Here is a 19,372-nt window from a genome sequence, read left to right as displayed (position 1 = left end):
TACTCTGGTGACAAATTGTCATACTGTCTGATCAACCTCAGTGTTAGAGGAAAATGTCTATATACCCAGGCTAAATTAATTATTCTTTGGGTACAGTACTGGCCATTACTTCTCTCTACTTCAAGTTCTTGCAATTTTGTCTTTCCTGGTTTCACACATCATGATGGATCTATCTTTTATAATTTCTCTGGTTTTATACTAAAAAATCCAATCATGATTCTCACAGTGTCATTTGATGAACATGTTACTCTATAACTCTTTAGGTTATTTTATACTTCAAGAACAGGCACTCCACTATTACTATATAAAATGACAGTGATATTCTTCCAGATCTTTGAAAAATGCATTTGCTTAGATTTCTTTAAATACTTAGGATAAGATTTCATTTTTGTTTGCATTAGTGACAGAATCATGGGGTTTTTTAATGTATTTTATTTTATACCTATGGTCCTCCAGTTTCTCCGTTTTATGTGCTGTGAATAGTAGGATGGAAAAACTACTAGAAAAAAAAGGTTTTTGCTGTTGTCTTACTTTGCTTTTTATGAATTATTTTCTTGACCCTGTGTTTTAATTGCTAAGTTGGAGCATCTGACAGAGTAAAGACTTTGAATGTAGAATCTTACTGAATATTTCGAATTTCTACATTTAGGTCTATTTCCTTAAAATATCAAAGCAGAGCTAGACTATGATCTCAGGGATGGCAATATCTCTGACATTCCTCACACAGAGGAAGGGGAAAATCACGTCTATTTTCTGTTCAGCTTTGCTACAGACAGTAGAAAGCTGCTCTAGTGACGGAGGTTTTGCCTCAGTTTTCAGAGCAGCCAAGATTTCATATAGTATACTTTCCAAAACAGCTGGCAGAATTCTCTGTGCTATAGTAATTGGGTGATAGATAGCACTGAGCTACTGCCTTGACAATAGTTAGAGAGGGAGGCTGTGAGGATTTTCAGTACTGGGCAAGGGAATGATTTTGGCTTTAACTCCTGTAAATTATTGCTGTATATTTTAGCTCTGCACATTTTGGCTACCAATCCAATGGGGAAAAATTACCATGCTAAAAAAAAATATTTTGGCAATCTCTAGCTCTCTGGTGATAGCTACAACTCCTGTGTGCAGTGAAATCTATTCTGTGAAGAAAAACTTTCTGGTTTATGCACCCTGATACAGCCAGAACTGGACGAGGTGCCTTCTCCCCACTGATGTCTGCAAGCATTTGCCTGTTGTCTTTTTGAGTGCAGAAACATGTTTCTGAAAAGGGTATGGTGACAGCAGAAGTAATTTCATATTTTTCTTGTCAGTAAACTGCCAGCACAGTGCACTAAGTCAGCTCACTGAAGAGCCAGAGGCAGCAGAAGTCAAGCTGGCTTGGGGGGACAAATGCCACTGTGCATCTGGGACATGGCAGGGGTTAGAGGGAAAGGAAAAAGAGGATGTGCTGCTCAAACCCAGCAAGTTTGTAGGCTGGTTCAGCCCATCTGGCCCCAGCACACCTAAGGATTGGACAGCCTTATAGAAAGAGTGAAAAATAGTTCCTTGGGGCTCCAGCTGCATCTGATGAGCTTTCTTCTAATGGACAGCACTAGTCATTGAGTACAAACTTGTAAAACCTGGTAACAGTGCCAGGCAGGTGGCACTGCCCTGTAATTGATATTTTTCCCTTTCTCTTTGCAATATGTATAGAGGTAGTCCAAATTAATAAAAGCTATTTCATCCCATCATGTGAGGTCTCATTTGGTTTATGGTTTCTTTGTGACACTGCTGATAGCCTCAGATTCCAGCTACCAGAGTTTTCAGGAACCCTTAGGAGCTGTAATAACAATTAATTGCTTTGTATTTCTTGTCACTGATTCAGATTCTCCAGCCTCAGATTCTTGCAACAATGAAATAAAAAATGTGACTGTACCTCTCTCCAGTCAAAATGTGTCAGAGTAGTAGGCAAACAGGATCTTGGGAGTACAAGAACTCCTAGCCAGGACATCAAGGATTTCTTGTTGCTTCTGCATTTTCAGACTTTGCAAAGTTCCTTGCACATTGCTGATCAGAAGGATGACCATTTCTGTTTCTATGTTCAATGTACAAAATAAAGTTATTGCCAAGTTAAATTCTCAATCTCAATCTGCCTTTTCCAATATTTCAGTCCTTGAACAAGTTCCTTATTCCTGTCTAAGAATGAAGGATAGTTGTGTGACATTTTCTTGGAACAAATGAAGTATTTTAGTAGGTCTGGACAAGGATCCTTAAAGACTTTTTTCTGGATTCACTTGTTGCTGTCAGTTTCTTGGATGATCTGATGCCCCTGATTCCTATAATCAGTCCCAAAGGAAATCTCCCAAGATTTCCATGAAACTGTCTGTTTCCCAATAGTCACAGTTAGGAGATCACTGGGCCAGTGCTTCTCAATCTGTATGCACCACTCAAGTATTTCTGGTGAAGAAATAAGTACAGTCTTTACACCTTGGATGATCTCCATACCCAGACATTTATTACATGAGATTCTTTCCTTTCCAATTTCTACTGGAAAGACCCAAAAAGGTAAAAAAATTAAGGTTATCCTGAGTACAAATCACTAAGATTTGAAACACAGAACACAGTTACTGTAATTTTCAAGAAGCATTGTTGAGACAATGAAGATTTGGATCAGAGTGCTTTTGGCAGTAAACAAGCCAAGTTAAAATGATTTTCAGCTTGGTTTACTCAGGTGGAAGGCGGGGAGAGAAGAGAATTGGCCTGAATTTACAGAATGTTGGGTTTCTGCTTTGAAATTATTTTTGGATTAGTATCTTGGCAGATTCTGTTCCAACAGATAGACTCTGCTCTAAAAGAAAAAGATCATGACCTCTTAGAAATAAAATTAGCAAGTTTTGTTTAGCTAACAGTTGAAGAAAGTGGAAGATATGGGAAGATTAAAATTTTTCCTATTTTCAACAATCTGAGGCATCCCTGAGACACAGGAGAGTAAGAAGTAGAGTTGTTCTAAAAAGTAGGTAGTTTTTGCTTAACAGTGTATCAATTTAAAAAAGCCTGAAAAACAAGAAGAATACAAAAATTCAAGTTTGCAATGGCCATTATAACATTGGGAGAAACAGATTTTCCTAGTGATTTTTTGTAAGAAGTCAGTCTTGAACAATACAGCAGGTATTCAGTAGTTATCTCAGAAAATTGAAGAAATGTGTCATCATATGTCAAAGCCTCTATTTGCAATGCAAATTAGAGAAGATAATTTGACATTGATGAGTGTACGAATAAAACCTATGAATTCTACAGATTCTTTACTCTTAAGGTCTGAAGAAAGAATACAAGGAGAAATTTAGAGGATAGAAGGCAGAAAGATTAAATCTTTCCTTTACTAGTTGGTCATGGTAATACTGGAAGGAATATCACAGAAACCACAGAATACTTGGAACCCTTTTAACTACCCAGGTTATCTCTAGGTCCAAAAAAAAAAAAAAAAAAAAAAAAAAAGGTGTAATGTAGAGGGGATTCTACATCAGCAAGCAAAGAAGTTACCACCTAAAGGAAGAATAAGAACTTTGGACGTATCACAACGTGAGTGTGAACAAATAACTAAGAATAAAAGCAAAGTGAACAAAGAGTTGCCAATATTTACCCTACAGAAGCACAGGCACACAGAAGGGCAGAGTAAAGGATTAAGCAGTCATCATTAGCACTCCACATTCTCTAGGGTGCCATTGACAATACCCCAGCAAGGCTTGGTCTAGTGAGCTACAGCAGAAGCTGTGAGGGAAAGTAATTTTTTCAAAACCGTAAATGTTTCAGTAAAAGGAAAGCAAGACAAGCAGAAAAGGCATGGATGCAATCTGTGTCTATGGAGTCAGATAGGCATGGCTTATCTCAGTTACCAAAGCTTCTGGAGAGCCTTGAAGAAGCAGTGTCTGCCTCCTACTCCCTGAGTGTTCTCTTTTAACCCAACCCTCATTTTCTACTCTTCCTTTTTCTGTCCTTCACTTCCTCCATTCTTGGTTAAAACTAAAAGGCAGCATTGCTAGTAGCAAACTTTTTCAACCTACGTGAGATCGCTGTCTTGAAATACCACTACATGGACAATCTGAAACTAATGAGTGCTTTCCAGTGTGCATTTTTCAAGCACGTAATCTTGAATTAGCTCATTGTAGTTTTCTCACCATAGTGTAAGGATTTCTAGTTGCTTCAGACAAAGGCAGGCAAATTAGTAAATGAGGTCTCGGGGAAGAAAGTACTGCATCGGCAGGCAAAAAACAGGTCCCTCAGGAATCCTAAAAACCGGGCAGAACTTCTTTAAAAGAAAACAATGAGCTAGAAAGAACACAAAGAATAAGAAATAGCCAGTCTATTTCCTTAAGGGACAGCACAAAGGAAGAATAAAGAGATATAAAACAGAAATGTACAGTCACAGAATAAAATGCCGAATTTGAAGTGCCTTGTGCAAAAGTAATGCTTTTTCTTGATTTTTTTCCGTGACTGCTGAACGTACACTTTGGGGCGTTTTGGTGGGGTCTTGTTTGAATTCTCAAGCCTCAGAAATAAAACAGTATTATACTTTCCCTGCCTTCGCTGAGTCTTTCCTGAAAGTGTCGGAGCTCTGATGGGAATGACTGAGAATTCTTTAGACTTCTGAAAACAAGCCCCAAATTAGGTCTTTGCGGATAGCCAGACGAAGTTTCAAGGAGACCAGAGGCGTGCTTAACACTCCCCCTCGCCCCAGACCTCCCTTCTCCCGCGCCCCTACAGGATTCCACCGAGCCGAGCTGCTGGAGGTGCTGGAGCTGCTGGAGGTGCTGGAGCTGCCGGAGCAGCTGGAGCTGCCGGACGTGCGCGGCTCCCCTGCGGCGGCGTTGGCCGGGGGCTGCCCGGCCCGGTGGGCAGCTCCCGCCCGCGGGTGGAGGCGGGCAGCCCTCCCCGCCCTCCGTCCCTCCCTCCTCCCGCCCCGCCCGCCGGAGCCCGGCGGCGCTGCGGGCGGGGGCTGCCGCCTTCCCGGCCCCGCGTCCGCCGAGCCCCGCGGGGAGCGGAGCGGCCCCGGCCCGGCCATGGGGCTGCGCGCCGCCGGCATCCTCGGCTGCTGCTGCCTGCTGCCCCTCGTGCTCCCCGCAGCCCCAGGTAAGGCCGGCGAGGCGAGCGCCGGGACCCTCTGCCCGCCGGGCTCCGCCGCCGCGGGAGGTGGCGCGGGAGGGGAGGCGACTTGGGAAAGTTTTGGGAGATGACGGGAGCCCTCCCGGAGTCCCTCGGCGGCAAAGGCATCCCCAGCCCTCGCTCCAGCCGGGGATGCTTGTGCCGTCGGGAAGCTTTTCCTTGGCAGCGGACGGAGCGCGTTTCTCCTGCCGTCGGCGCAGGGTGTCAGTGGCCAGCGGGGATCTTTCAGAGGGGCATTGCTTGGTGCAAATGCCTAAGCATGCAGACAAACAAACAAACAAAACAAAAACTGCGACTGAGATCTCTTCTCCTTAACTTGCGTTATTTATGCATGATTTAATGAAAATGGTTATTTTCATCCCATGTAGGGTTGAAGTTAATTCAGCACTTTTATTGTAAGTAGTTTTAAATGGATTTTTTTTTCTGACTGTAAGTACTTCTGTGTTTCAAGTAGCTCTAAAACAATGCACTTGGAGTGGCATGTTGTGAAACAACATCCGTGAATCTGCTCTGACATTAGTCCCTTAAAATGGTTTGTAGGGATATTACATACACTTTTCATGTGCTAAAGTAACTTTATATTCTTCTGTGATTAATTCTGTATGTCATTTCACTTGCCCAATAGGAACATTCTATAAAATGTTCCAGTTAAGGTTAATTTAAAATTTTACAATGTTAAAATGTGTCTGAAGAAAAGAGAAAAGGAAGATTTTGCAGTCTGGGTTCTTTCAAAACATCCATAATGTGTATAGAACATGATGTGGGGGGTTTTGTGCTGATTTTTCTGGTTTGATGTTATAAATCTATTCTTCCAGGCGTGAACTGTAAAGCTGGCTGCCATCCAGAGAATGGATTCTGTGAATTTCCCAGTGAATGCAGGTAAAAAATCTGTCAGACAGGGGTATTAGCACAGGAGTGGTCAGCTTCAATAATTTGTAGTAGTCCTGGTAAGAGTGACAGAAACTGAAATTATTTGATCTCTGAAAATATGGAACTGTAATGAAACAGCACTCTATTAGGATACAATAACTGGAACCATAGAGCATGGATGTTTAGACACCTGTTTAGTTTACTTTTTCCTCTATGAAGTGTTTACATTGATTAGTTGGGGTTTTTTCCTTGCTGAATGAGATTGTGTTCTTCATATAAACGGCTTCTAGTATCCCAGAAGCACTGATGGTATGCTTTTGTTCAAATAGTACAATTTGGTATGCAAAAGTTTATTTATTGTCCCTCAAAAAGGGGGGCATGCTTGTAATTATGTTTATTAAAAATAAACTCTGTTTCTGTCATGTCTTTTATCTCTTTCAGGTGTCAACCTGGCTGGCAGGGTGCACTTTGTAATCAGTGTGTTCCCTTCCCTGGGTGCTTGCACGGCAGCTGTGCCAAGCCCTGGCAGTGCATCTGTGAAGAGGGTTGGGTTGGCAGCCTCTGTGACATAGGTTTGCACATCATTTTCTCTCCTTGAATAAGTGAGGGGAAGCAGCCCCATCTGGTGTTGGAGACATGCTAAGTCCTTCTTGAGAGCTAATTTTAAAATATTGAAAGTTAGCTACAGATAATGAGGAGATTCTGGGCAGCAGCACATAAACCTCAAACTTCTATAATAATTTAGGCAGAAGCAATGCAGTATCTTTTGTAATTGGGCATATGTGTGAGCAAAGTGTAAATTCATTCTATTTTAAACATTAATTATCAGGGTCAAGGCAAACAAACAACTGCTCCCTTCTTGTCATGTAAGCCCTTCTAATTAAAATACAAGTTGTCTTGTATATATGAAATAATTTAAAATATTTATGTAGCACATTTTATATATATATATATATATATATATATATACATACATGCTATTTTCTTAGTACTTCTTGAAAGGAAAACATTGAGCTTATTTTTTCCTTTACTTAACCTGGTGGTGATTCAGTGAAGTAACATTACTATAACTGAGAAAAAGTTCTTCCTGAACAGGCTGCCATTTCCCCCTCAGGTCAGAGGGATAAGCACAGCTCCATGTGCACTCTCTCACCCTTTGCCAGTCAGAATCAGCCAGCTTAGCATGAGCAAGCTGAAGAATTGGCCTTTGTTGAGATGGTTTATTTTGGCTGACACAGGCAAATGTTCAGTCAGAGAGATCTGACGGGATGGAAACCACATGAGCATCCAGGAGCATGCGCTGCACAGCCCATACAGCTGCAGCTGCGAGAGGACAAATGTCCAGGGTTTTGCTGGTATATGGCTTATAATTGATACAGCATGCATGAGCTCTCCAATACATAGCCAAAGTGGTGATTGATGACAGTTTGAACTGCATAAGGTTTTCAAGATGACTAAAAGAATGAGAGGGTTTTAGGTAGGTCACATCCTTGCAGTGACATGGAATTTAGTGCAAGGTTCTCAGGTATTACTCACTTACTCATCAGGTTTCCTAAAGTCAGTCCTGGTATGTTTGCAAGAGCTGTGGTAGCAGTGATAACATCTGTGGTGCAGAGGTGACTCTAAACTCTCAGATGTTGTTCTGGACACATCTCACAAATGATACCTGAGACAGACACCTAGATTCCCATTACAGTTAATGAGGAGGAATGAGTCCTTCTGTGACCTACAATCAGAGATTTCTAAAGCTACACACAACAATCTCCCCTCTGCCACCTTAGAAGGCTCAGTTCTGTTGCTTATCATTGAACACAAAGTTTCACGTTTTTAAAGGTAGCATCTTCACAGCTACTTCTAAAAGCTTTAATTGCATAGCTGAACTTCTTAGTATTAATATGTCTTTGCAATTCTGAGCCTTGCAACGTTTGCCTCTTGCAATTGCGACTTAGGATGCAAAAGAATGCATTGAAAATTGAACCCATGTCTTTATGAAAAAACATTATTTTAACATATATTCATTAAGGTAGTCCTATAATACCAGAAAGGGTATCCCTTGCTTAAGTGCGGGAACTATTCTTTCTCTCAACACTCAGAGTGATCTCAGAGTCTTCTTTGCCGATCTGAATTTAGATCCCCATGAAGAGCTGCCGAGAATTTTCAGCCAAAAGGATAACTATTTTGTCATCTGCAGCAATGTTATGTTGATAGTCTTTCATCTCAGTGGTTTTATCTACTCTAAATGCATTACTTGCCATAAGGGATCAAGAGAAGGGTGCTCCTCCTCATCTTGTTGCTACTGGAAAGTTGATAGAAATTGTTATCCTGACCCAATAAAGCACTGAAACCTCATGGGGTTATTGCTCAGTCCCTGATCCCATCTTCCTCTGCCAAAAGTTGGTGTCAGTTTCCTGCCTGTATAAAGTCATTACAGGTAGCTACAGTTAATTTACAGATTTACAGGTCTCATTAAATGAAACTTGATCAGATTAGGAAACAGTAAGGAAAAACCTAGAATGGAAAACTGTGGAAGGATCTGAGGTGCATTGGCCACTACAAAAAACTGAAATATTTCTAAAATAGAGATCTAGTCTTAGCAGCTTATTTGCTTGCTAAGCATGGGAGGAAAAAAGATTATTTGGACTGGTGATGACACCTCTTCTGTTTTGTAGAAAAGTTAGAACATGTATATGATCTCCTTGGCTTTGAAGATCATGGAACTTCCTTTCTGGAGTAGTTGTAGATCACCAGCTGGTTTGATAATGCCTCTGATTGTGTGGCTGTTTTTAATACAGTCAGCCTGCTTCTCAGTTTAGGCCAAGAATGACCTTCCTAGTAATTTAGAGACATGCAGGTTATGGGTTGGGCTTGATCCACTGTAAACACGTAGGGCAGAATCAGTGGTAGCATTTGTGACTATTATTGCCAGCCACATGGACAGACAAGGCACTTGAAGGAAAACATCTGTGAGTTGGTCTTGGTGTTAACACTGCTGGTTAACCTATTTGCAATGGAGCCTGTCCAATTGGCTCCATGATGCCATGACAGCTTCTCATCTTGTGGAAACACAGCCTTGAAATCCGGTGTGTGAACCCCTGGAACTAGGCTGCACAAAACAGATTTTCCCTCTGCAGCTGATATACACTGCACAGTACAGGAACTACATCAAACACTGACCATAACAAAGGGAAAATCAATTGAGTCAATTTGTTACCAGGAAAAAAATGACAGCCCAGTGAGAGTGTTTGATCCAGCTTGCTAAATCAGATCTGTCAGCTGTGCCTACACAGTCGTGTTAGCGGGTCCATGACCTCCTACTGGAATCCTGGCCTCAATTTGGCTAAAAAGCCAACATACAGTGTGAGCTGGGAGTAAATTGTCCTACTTGTCACCAGACTGCTTTGCCAAGGCCACATGTTGGCAAACTCATCAGAGAGTACAGATGGAGTCTCTAATGCCTGTGCTATGAATGCATGAGACAGGGGCCAAAAATTGTCCTGTGACAAACTACCACTGAGCATATCTTCCTCATAAAAACACTCAGTGATTGCTTAATGTGCTGCAGCATGACAGCTTTGTTTGATGGAACTATTAATTATGGATAATATGATTGAGGCCACTCATAATATATGTATAAATGTAAATATATGTATAAATGTAACATCCTGTTTTTGCATTTTCATCTCAGTTATCACTTTGGTGGTTGTCCTTTTGAGAGTTGAAATACAATAGACAAAAGGGGCTCATTGAGGCTATTTGTGTATTATGTTTTAAAAGAACCTGGTACAACAGCCTTTTAAGATGTATTTTAAAATTAAATACCTGACGTCAATTATTGACAGTAATGTATATATATATCTACACACCCATTCATATATGTATTTCAGAGAGTTTCCATGCTCCTGCATCAAAGTTCATGTTTTCTCCTCCATCAAAGTACATGCTTTATTAGCTGCCTTTAGAGTCTGTGAAAATAGCTGGCAAACAACACTGGTTCAAAAAGCATTCAAGATTATTTTGGTCCTTGTGAAAATTGGAGTTTTTACTCAAAGTGCATGCTAAGTTGTCTTGCAAGGAGAACAGGCTAATGCATTAGGAAATAGAACCTTTTATCCAGGGAAGATTGTATTTGAAGGCTTAAGGCTGTTGTTTTCTGTGGTTAAAATTTTGCAGTACCTTATGATATAATCTAAATTTCATGTTTTGCTGTGGGAAGTAAAATATAAACACCCTTAAATCCCTTTTCATCTTCTTAGAAAGTGTGTATATGTATATGTGAAACATCAAATACCTTCCAGTCAGCACTTCTCTGCAGCTGCTGCAGTAGCTTGCTAAAATATGCACTTGTTTGTTTATTTCATTTTAATTATTTTAAAAATTCAGTAATCATTTGAGTGGGAAGTGGCTCAGCAGGGCAATTGCAAAGAAAATGAGATGTGTGACTTTGGGTCCAGACATCATACAGCTCTGTGTTCTGGTACAGTTATACAAGGGTTGAATGTAGCCCAGCCAAAAGATGAAATTTTAACAGATTTTTTTTTTAAATTGCTGATCTCTGTTTTTATGAAACATTTCTTCATAAGCACATAATGACATGGGCAGGGAGCAGGGAAAATTCCCCTTTCCTGATTGCTTTATCAGAATTCTGCTCATGGAGAAGCCAAGATTGTGAAAGTATGGCTAGACTATCTAGAAGTTCTTTATCCCATACTATTGCTTTATTTCTAAGACTAGTTATTTATAGAATGGAGCAATTGAAACACATTTTGCAAGCAGGAGCTAGAAAGAGAGAAATAAGCTGGAGTTGTTGCAATGGTTGAACAATCTGAACTCCATTTTAACAAAGGGGGGGAATAGATCGGAATATATAAAATGCAGGTTGAAGTATTGTTAAAGCTATATTTTATTTGAAGTATTGTATACCATTTACTAACTCTTTCTCATTAGATTAATCAAGCCCTGTTGGGTATTTTTAAACAGATATTCACCCATGTTCAGCAAAGCCCTGCACCAATAATTCAACGTGTATAGAGACTGGTGATGGAGGATATATTTGTCTGTGTGCCCAGGGATTTACGGGAAAAAACTGCCATCTCAAGAAAGGACCCTGCATTATTAATGGGTAAATATTGATTTCTGACATGCATTTAAAATCTACACTTCTGTTATTCAGAATTCTTTGCTAAGTGGAAGTATATCTGTGTTAAAATACACAATGCTTCTGATAGTTGCTGATATTATCAAACTGCAAATCTGATCTATTAATATTGTAAAGACTTAACAGGTTATCTGTGTGGCTTTCTATGCACAATCTGAGTATTAAAAGTGCTGATTTGCACATTTTATTGTGGTGAATTTATGCCTTCTCATGATTTTTGTAAACAAACTTGAAGTGCTTCCCATCCTGTGTTCTCACCTCTAGTGAGGGATAATTTATACACAACCAAATAAGAACAGTAGTTAGCACAGAAGCATGAAAACACCTAGCCCACCAGTTTTTTCTTAACCAACATACGATAATATGCCCATGGTTAACTGAAGGAGACAATCTCAGTTGCATCACAACAGGGAAATCATTGCTCTCTATTCTTTTAAAGAAATGAGACATTAGGAACAGCAGTGCCAGTAGGTTGAGAGAGGTGATCCCTCCCCTTTGCTTAGTCTTGCTGGGGCACCTCTGGAGTACTGGTCCAGTTCTGGGCTACTCAATATAAAAAGGACACAGCCATACTGGAGTGAGTCCAGTGAAGGGCCATGGATATGATTAAAGAATGGGAACATCTCTCCTATAAAGGGATACTGAGAGCTGGGTCATTTAGCCTGGAGTAAAGCAGACTCTGAGGAGCTTGTCCATTGTGTATGAGTACCTGATGGGGGAAGCAAAGATGACAGAGCCAGACTTCTCATACAGGTGCTCAATGAAAGGTCAAGAGGCAATGGGCACAGGCTAAAGAACTTCCAGAAAGGTCACTAGTAGAACTGCTTGAAAAAAGGAAGACCTTTTGGTGCTAGAGAAAATGTGAATTGGGGTTTCTGTTTGAATCTAGAAGCATCTGCTGCCTTCTCGCTCATCAAAGTTCTGATCCCATAAACATACAGAATGCCTTTATGGTGGATACAAACTTGGTAAAACTATGACCCTAAAATCACAGTTTTCTTTTAGGAGATTGCCTTCTTGCTCTCTAGCTCTATATGGATACCCTTTGGTTCTCTTTTTGCTCAGCAATAGATAATTATGAGTATTCAGATCTACCTTATGACTGAATCTTCCTGAAGACTTGGACACGCTTGTTTAAGGAACATTTACACCTCTCACTCTCTCTGGCAAGAATTGCCATTCTTTCACAATTTCATGTCATTAGAATATTTTTGTCATCACCTTTATTTGGGGGATACTCTCACAGTTTTTTCTGGGTTTACTTTCAGCCTCTAAGATAGCTACTCTGATTTGCCTACTTTTCTTCATTGACAATGAGAAAATTTAAGTTCCTTGAAAGAGCCATGACTCACATCCAAGCTACTTGCCTAAAATGGGGGATGTGAATAGGTTTTTCTGATTTTCACCTGTAGACCAAATATTTCAGTACTTCAGTGTGGACATATATACTAGATATCCCAAAAAACAGGTGAGTTCCAAAAATACAGCATCAACAAAATAACACAGATTAGTTTCATGTGCTTCCTTAAACACCTTATGGTTTTAAATTGCTGAAACTTTTTTTTTTTTTTTTTTTGTGTTGGCACTGTGTTTTTAGACTGAATGCTGATGAACTAGCCTGGAAATCATGAACCATTTTTCTGAAGAAAGCACATACTTGAAACAGTGATTCTTTTTCTCTAGGAAGCTGTCTTCTTCAGGAAAATTAGCAGCAGGCTCTGCAGATCTGCATTCATTTAAAAAAGACAACTGTTGTCAGCATAAGCACTCCATGTCTGCTAGTAATTCACAGTCCACCAGAGAGTGCATCCCATATCATAGAGAGAGACCTCATCAGATGGTGTCATTTTGTTCACATCTCACTTCCTCTCAGTTCCTCTCTACCTCAGTGGTAATGTTAAAAATGTTGATATTACTGAGCCTTACTGCTGGCTTCTTAGTTAATATTCACAGATGGAACCTCAAATCAAAGTGTTTATTCTAGTCTGTTCACATGTATCTGCATTAGTGACCTCTGTGTGATGTTTTGAGATTTCTGCTTTGAAGCAGAGCAGTGAGTGGTACTTTCTAAAAAAAAAAAACAGACTATGTGGAAAGCAAAGAATGGTACGACATGCTTCCTACAACTAACCCTTCATGTACTACACCTTGCTGTGTTAAATGCCAAAAATGCAAAGTAGAAGAATTTATTCAAGAAAATTAATATTGGGACTTTTTTTATCTAAACATATTTAAATTAGGCAAATTCAACTCTGTTAGTAATAAATTAAAAAAATTTCAAAATTCTGCATTTTTCCCCTTAACTGTTTTCTTTTTAATTTCAATATTTTACATTTCTGAAAATTTCAGAAAAAGGTTTACACTTATGTTCTCCAGCAATTTCTTCCCATTTCCCTAGAAAGTACTGGGATTCAGCCCAGCCCTGAAGGTTCAAACTTCTACACATTTTCATTGGACAAACCAGCTTGTCCAATTTTCCATGGGACCCATAAAGCTAAGGGAATGTGCTAGGTTCTCCAAGACAGCCATAACCCCTGAAGGACTGTGTAACTCCAATTTCCATATTTTGCTTAAAAAGACATAGTGGCTGGTTAATATGTTGAAATTCCTTACCTCAAGTTATTGCTAACCATGTCTATGTCAAAGCCCAGTTTTGCTTTCCTAATACTGCTCCCAGACTTCCAATATGTTCTTTTAGTGCTTTTTTTACCCAGCCAACATCTAAAGTGAAAAACAGTACTAGAGGAAGCTCTAGTAATGTGGAATTTGGAAGCTGCAGAAAACAGACACATGATTCCTCTGCCAGAATGTTCAGTCTCTCCTGATGGGTGACTGCTGAGTGTTTCAGTCCCCAGTGGAGCTGGACGTGCTTGGAACAATCTCTACCAAAGGTAGTCCCAGAGCAGTGGTGACTAGCCCAGCCTTGTTCTGACCAGTGATCAGGGACCATTTGTAGTCAGGAGCTTATACCTCTTTCACAGTCATCTCAGCCAGACATCAACAGATCTTGTAAATCTCTGTGTCCCACCATGGAATTCCATTACAGCCTGTTGCTACTGACTGCTGCATATGTGAAATGTCTGCATCTGAAGCTGTGATGTTCATTATCCCCGGGACTTTGCCCTGGAAGTGGGGGGCCTTAAATAACAGTTTGGACTTTTCAGCTATCATATAGTGCTGTGCTATAAGTCTTCAGGGATACATAAGTATTCAGAAAAGTTTTGTCAAAGAGGCTTGTCCTAAACTTTGCCTAGACTTTCATTTTTTACAAAGTGTGTTTTAAAAGCTTTGCTGATATGTGATGAACTGCCGTGAAAGTGGGGTTTGAGGTTTGTTTGTAACCTTTGTCAGCCAGCAGGGACAGCTAAACACCAAGTGCACTTTGCATAGATCCCCTGAACTGACATTTGTGCCAGTCAGTGGTGGCCTCATCTTTTGGCATTACACTCAGTAAGGCATAGCTGCATTGTAAATATAGAAAAGATCTCCCAGTTTATTTATGTCACCTAAAACATATTAGCTACTAGCTGGGAAGTACTAAAAGAGTTTGTAGAAATACTTGGTTTCTTATGGTCCTGCTCTCACATTACATCTGTCTTTGCCCGGGCTGAAATTCTCTCATTGATATTTTTTATTATAATTGTATCTATCAAAAATTTTGGCTAAACAGCAGTTTATAGGAAAATATCTGTTTGCTTCTAAATTGTTTTTGTCATGGAAGGCAGAATAAAAACAACCAGCTTTATGCCTAGCTGCTATGGCACTGTTTTGCTCTGCCAATACAATATATAGATTATTTTAGGAATAATCAGGTAGAAAGGAAGCAGCCATGGCTGCTCATGTCTTTGTTCTCTCTTGTCTGAGTAGTTTCTCAGCTAAGTAGCTCCAAGCATATAAAAATAGTGAGAAGCTTAATTTGAATAAATGTTTGAAATAATTTAAAATCTCTTCACAGCTCTTTGGGTTGAATTTATATGCTGGTGTACTAATCCTGCCCAAAGGGTCAGCCGAAGATATTATAATCTGTATTGACAAAGCTGTTGAACAAACTCATTCTTTATTCGGCTTCACTGATTTTAGTGGATTTGCATTTGGAATTGGCTCTTCTAAAGAAAACCAGATCTTTTTATTATATAAAGTGTTTCCTAATAGTTTCTTGCTTTGGACTTCATTTTGTCTCTGTGTTTGTTATGTATCCTAGTTCTCCCTGCCAGAATGGAGGAACATGCATTGATGACAATGGTTTTGCACCCCATGCTTCCTGTCTGTGCCCTTCTGGTTTTGCTGGCAACTTCTGTGAAATAGATAGAGACGACTGTGAGTCCAGCCCATGTGAGAATGGAGGAACATGTACAGATGTTGGTGTGGGTTTCAGCTGTTCTTGTCCCCATGGCTATACAGGAAAGCTCTGCAGCAGCCGTGTCACATTCTGTGCAAGTGGCCCATGTGAGAATGGAGGGACTTGCAGTGAGCATCCCCAGGGAGGGTTCGAGTGCATCTGTAAACCAGAGTTTGTTGGCATGACCTGCAAACATCCCAGCAAAAACACAAGTCTCTCTGGAATGAATATGGAGACAAAGCATATGCAGAATTACAAGCCACCCTCAAAAGCTCACCATAGATCAGTGCATCAACAACAAGAAATTCTGAAAATAACAGTGAAAGAAACAATTCAAAATGCAGATCCCTTTCTGAGTAGAAGCCAGGTGATATGTTTTGTTGTGCTGGGCTTGCTTACGTGTCTTGTTGTCTTAGGTACAACTGGGATTGTTTTTTTTTCAAAATGTGAAATGTGGCTTGCTAATGCCAAATATAGTCATCTCCTGCGCAAGAAAAAGAACTTTTTTCTGAAGTCTAACAATGGGGAAAACCTCTCAGTTAATATTATCTTCCCAGAGAAGATCAAATTGACTAATTACACTAAGAACTACACTGCCATCTAGGCCCTCGAAAGCCAAGCAGCATCTTGCAACTTTTCATAGCAATATGTAAAATTTGTTGCCTGTGTTTGGCCTCAGTATTTGTGTGTATATTTGCTGTAAATTGTTCTGAGTGATAATGAAGAAATGTAATGTATCTGTCTTACTAAGGATTTTTTCATTCCCCAAAATAAAAGGTTAAAAAAAAAATAAGGATTAAAAAGCAAGGAATGTTATTTTGATTTCTCTTCAAGGCAGCTACTTTTTGTAAAATAAAAAATAACATCACTGGAACTGTATTGCAGCTTTCTGATCTTGTGCATAGTTCATTTGGCAAGTACAGTACTTGCAAATTACTCAGTAATGCTTTTTTTTTTTTTTTTAAATAAACAGCAGTTAAGGGCTATACTTGTTTATTTATTCATTTCTAATCCTTACTCTACAGCAAAGTCCGCAACAAGTGTCCATGCTGAACTCATTTGCTATCTGATAAAGGCTTTAGAAATTGCAACCAGCAGGAGCAAATTCACACTGATAGCTCACCTATTCAGTCACTGTTGCTATTTTTACATACTTATAAGAGAGATTCTGTAGGGGTCTTTGGGATATTAATTTCAGGTTAAAGGTCTCTTGCTTGAAATCCTGCATCTATAAATTGTTCTATTTATCTATTTTAAAATGTTAAAAAGGTGTTCAATGTCTTTCTTTTTTGAGACCTAGTAGAGATTAAAGGATCAGATTCTGACTTTTCTATAAATACTCCTTAAAGATCTCTGCTGAGTGAAGTATCCTTCATAACTTTGTCGTGGGGAGAAAGGAAAAGATGTCACGTGTCACCTGAAATAGGACAGCTGCTTTTAATTCTTCACTTCTGCTTTTTCTGTCACATTTCAAGGAGAGGACAAGGTTTTCAAGAATCAAAAGCAACAGTGACAAAAAGGCAAAGGGTCGTGAAAGCCATAAAATTGTCAGGGACCTGAGGCATTAAGAAGTCTTAACCTCCCTGAGGAGTCTCACCTGGGGGTCTCACCCACCTCCTGTTTGGGTCAGCCCAGTACTGCTGGTTCTGGTCTGAGCTGTGCTGTAGCCACGCTGGGCTCCACCTCTGCTTGCACTTAGTCCTTGGACTACCTACTGTAGGTAGCCCATCTGCTGAAAGGACCTTTGGGACCTGTGCTCCAGCCCTGTCTCTGGCTCTGTCTGCTCTTGCTGCTGCCAGGAGCCCATGGTTGGCCCCTGGAGCTGGTTCATCACCTGCTGTGTCTGGAACTGCCAATGGGCCCCGTTAGGAGCACCAGCTCCGGCCACGTGTTCAGCTTCTGCGAGCCTGTGGGGTTGGTGAGGCCACGGCTCTGTCCCACCCTGGGCATGACCCTCCTGGCCCTCCCAGCTTTTTCCTAAATGGCCTGATACTGACTGCTCCCTGTAAGCAAAACAATCAAAAGAAAAAAACCCACTAAAACAACAAAACCAATCACTTCCAACAGCAGTGCCTAAAGGTGTCTTTAACTGCAGTTTTGTAACAATTTATTTCCCCAGCCACCCTAGATAGGAATGATTAGCAGCTTCTTCTCAGCTCTCATAACTATGCTATTCCCAAATCCATTAACAGCTGCTCAATTTAAAAAAAGCCTTAAAGCACATACATGGCATTATAATAGGATTTTTTTTGTTAATATCTCTCTGAATTGCTACAAGTATATAGCACGTTTGCTGTTGATAATATCTGCACATATCATAGTATTACGATGTAGTGCTAAGAGGAAAAATTATATTCAGATACTACTGTGCGAGATGTTGAATTCCAGATAACAGGGTGAAAATTTTAAATGAAGAAGATGCTCCTTCTCAAAGCTCTTGTTGAAAAGTCAAACATTTATCAAACCTAGTAACTTTTCAGCCAGCTGTAGTGAAGTTTGAAGAAGACTTAGAAACCCAGATGAATGTAAAACTGGGTAAGCAGGGTTGAATTTTAAGCCATGAAACATGAGTCTTAGGAGTTGACACACTTCTCTTAAACCAATATATTTTAAACATATAATTCAGTATTGTGCATTTTAACATTATTAGAAACATGTTAGGGTCAATTTGGAGATAGCCAGAAACATGCATAACTCCATTGGGTATCTTGTGTCAAAATCAGTTACAACTTTAGGTATCTGCTAGGAGTCAGTGCTTAAATTCCTGAGCTGCCTGTACACCTTCCCCACACCTTTGAGCAGAGGCTTCCTTATCCCTTACAGCTTGGTCTGCTCCAGAACAGATCTAGGCTTTAAGTAACAAAGCTTTGCATTTTAAACATACAAAACTTAGGAAGTTATAATCAATATTTATAAACTGTCACCATTTTTATTTGGCCATGGTGGCCCAGTGGGCAGTTCCTCCATCACAGTGCATTTCTTCATATGTAGACAGAAAAGCATTTTTGAGAAAAAGTCATTTGTACAGCATGGAAAAATAATAGATTTCAACTCTTAGTATCCTTCCTGTCATTGGTGGCCTATTGTCCAGCTACCTTCTCCAAAGGGAAAAAGTGTTACCTCAGGCATGAAAGTCTAGAGAAAATAGTATCTGTCTTTAGCTTCTTTGTTCCAGGAAAGAATTAAACATGTATGGTTTTTTTCTCATATTTGTGCTGTTAGTGTAGTGCCTTGTCCAAAGCCTTGTCACCACAGAAATGACAGACAACTGGGATGATAAAAAAAGATTATGGATCAATGACCTGCAACAGGTCTCCAAAGCAAGAAGTTTAAAATAAGCATTGTGCATAAATATGGACATATTTATGCATATTAGAGCAAAGAGAAGACAGAACATTGACACCAGTTCAATTATATGTCAATTCTATGTATTTTTTATCAATGGACAGACAGTAACATATCTATGATAGCCATTGCCATAGGTACCAACCTATGGTGCCATGTCTCACATTTTGATATCTGAATGTTCTCCTTTAATCAAGGAACGATGCCTCTGAGACTCAAACGTCTCTGTCTTTTTGCCTGTGTAAACCAAAAAATAAATAAGAACAATGAGGCTGAGGGATGGGTTAGGAAAGTGGGACACTTCGTTAAGGGCATTAGCTCCTCCTTGTCCCCAACATGTGAGGAAATATATAGTTGTAATTTTTTTATTTTAACCAACTCCCTTTGAGCCATCTTAGCCTCTGTACCTGTTGTTAACAACAACAACAACAACAACAACAATAATGTTCCACAAATATCTGTTCTTCTGAGATAGGTTGTGGATACTTTTCCAATTTGGTTTGTTTGTTTTGAGCTTTTTTGGGTGGGTATTG

General features: G+C 39.8%; 1 protein-coding gene across 2 annotated transcripts; it reads left to right on the top strand.

Moving 5' to 3' along the window:
* Positions 1 to 4,948: 4,948 nt before the first annotated feature.
* Positions 4,949 to 16,496, top strand: DLK1 (delta like non-canonical Notch ligand 1). Of its 2 annotated transcripts, XM_053980549.1 has the most exons (6): positions 4,949 to 5,097; positions 5,499 to 5,525; positions 5,946 to 6,009; positions 6,442 to 6,572; positions 10,978 to 11,119; positions 15,357 to 16,496. In XM_053980549.1, the coding sequence occupies exons 1-6, from the start codon at positions 5,028 to 5,030 to the stop codon at positions 16,096 to 16,098; spliced, it is 1,176 nt and encodes a 391-aa protein (XP_053836524.1). In that variant the 5' UTR covers positions 4,949 to 5,027; the 3' UTR covers positions 16,099 to 16,496. The 2 variants fall into 2 exon arrangements, with proteins under 2 accessions (XP_053836524.1, XP_053836525.1); XM_053980550.1 differs by lacking the exon at positions 5,499 to 5,525.
* The last annotated feature ends 2,876 nt before the right edge of the window (positions 16,497 to 19,372 follow it).

The sequence above is a fragment of the Vidua macroura genome, chromosome 6 (assembly GCF_024509145.1).
Source record: "Vidua macroura isolate BioBank_ID:100142 chromosome 6, ASM2450914v1, whole genome shotgun sequence".
Classification (NCBI taxonomy): domain Eukaryota; kingdom Metazoa; phylum Chordata; class Aves; order Passeriformes; family Viduidae; genus Vidua; species Vidua macroura.
Note: the sequence above shows the minus strand (reverse complement) of the source record. Positions and strands in the feature narration are given on the sequence as shown.

Coding starts and splice junctions, on each gene's coding strand:
- DLK1 (XM_053980549.1), top strand. CDS start 5,028: ATGGGGCTGCGCGCCGCCGGCATCCTCGGCTGCTGCTGCCTGCTGCCC. Junction 5,098..5,498: donor CGTGCTCCCCGCAGCCCCAG/GTAAGGCCGGCG, acceptor CATCCCATGTAG/GGTTGAAGTTAATTCAGCAC. Junction 5,526..5,945: donor GTTAATTCAGCACTTTTATT/GTAAGTAGTTTT, acceptor CTATTCTTCCAG/GCGTGAACTGTAAAGCTGGC.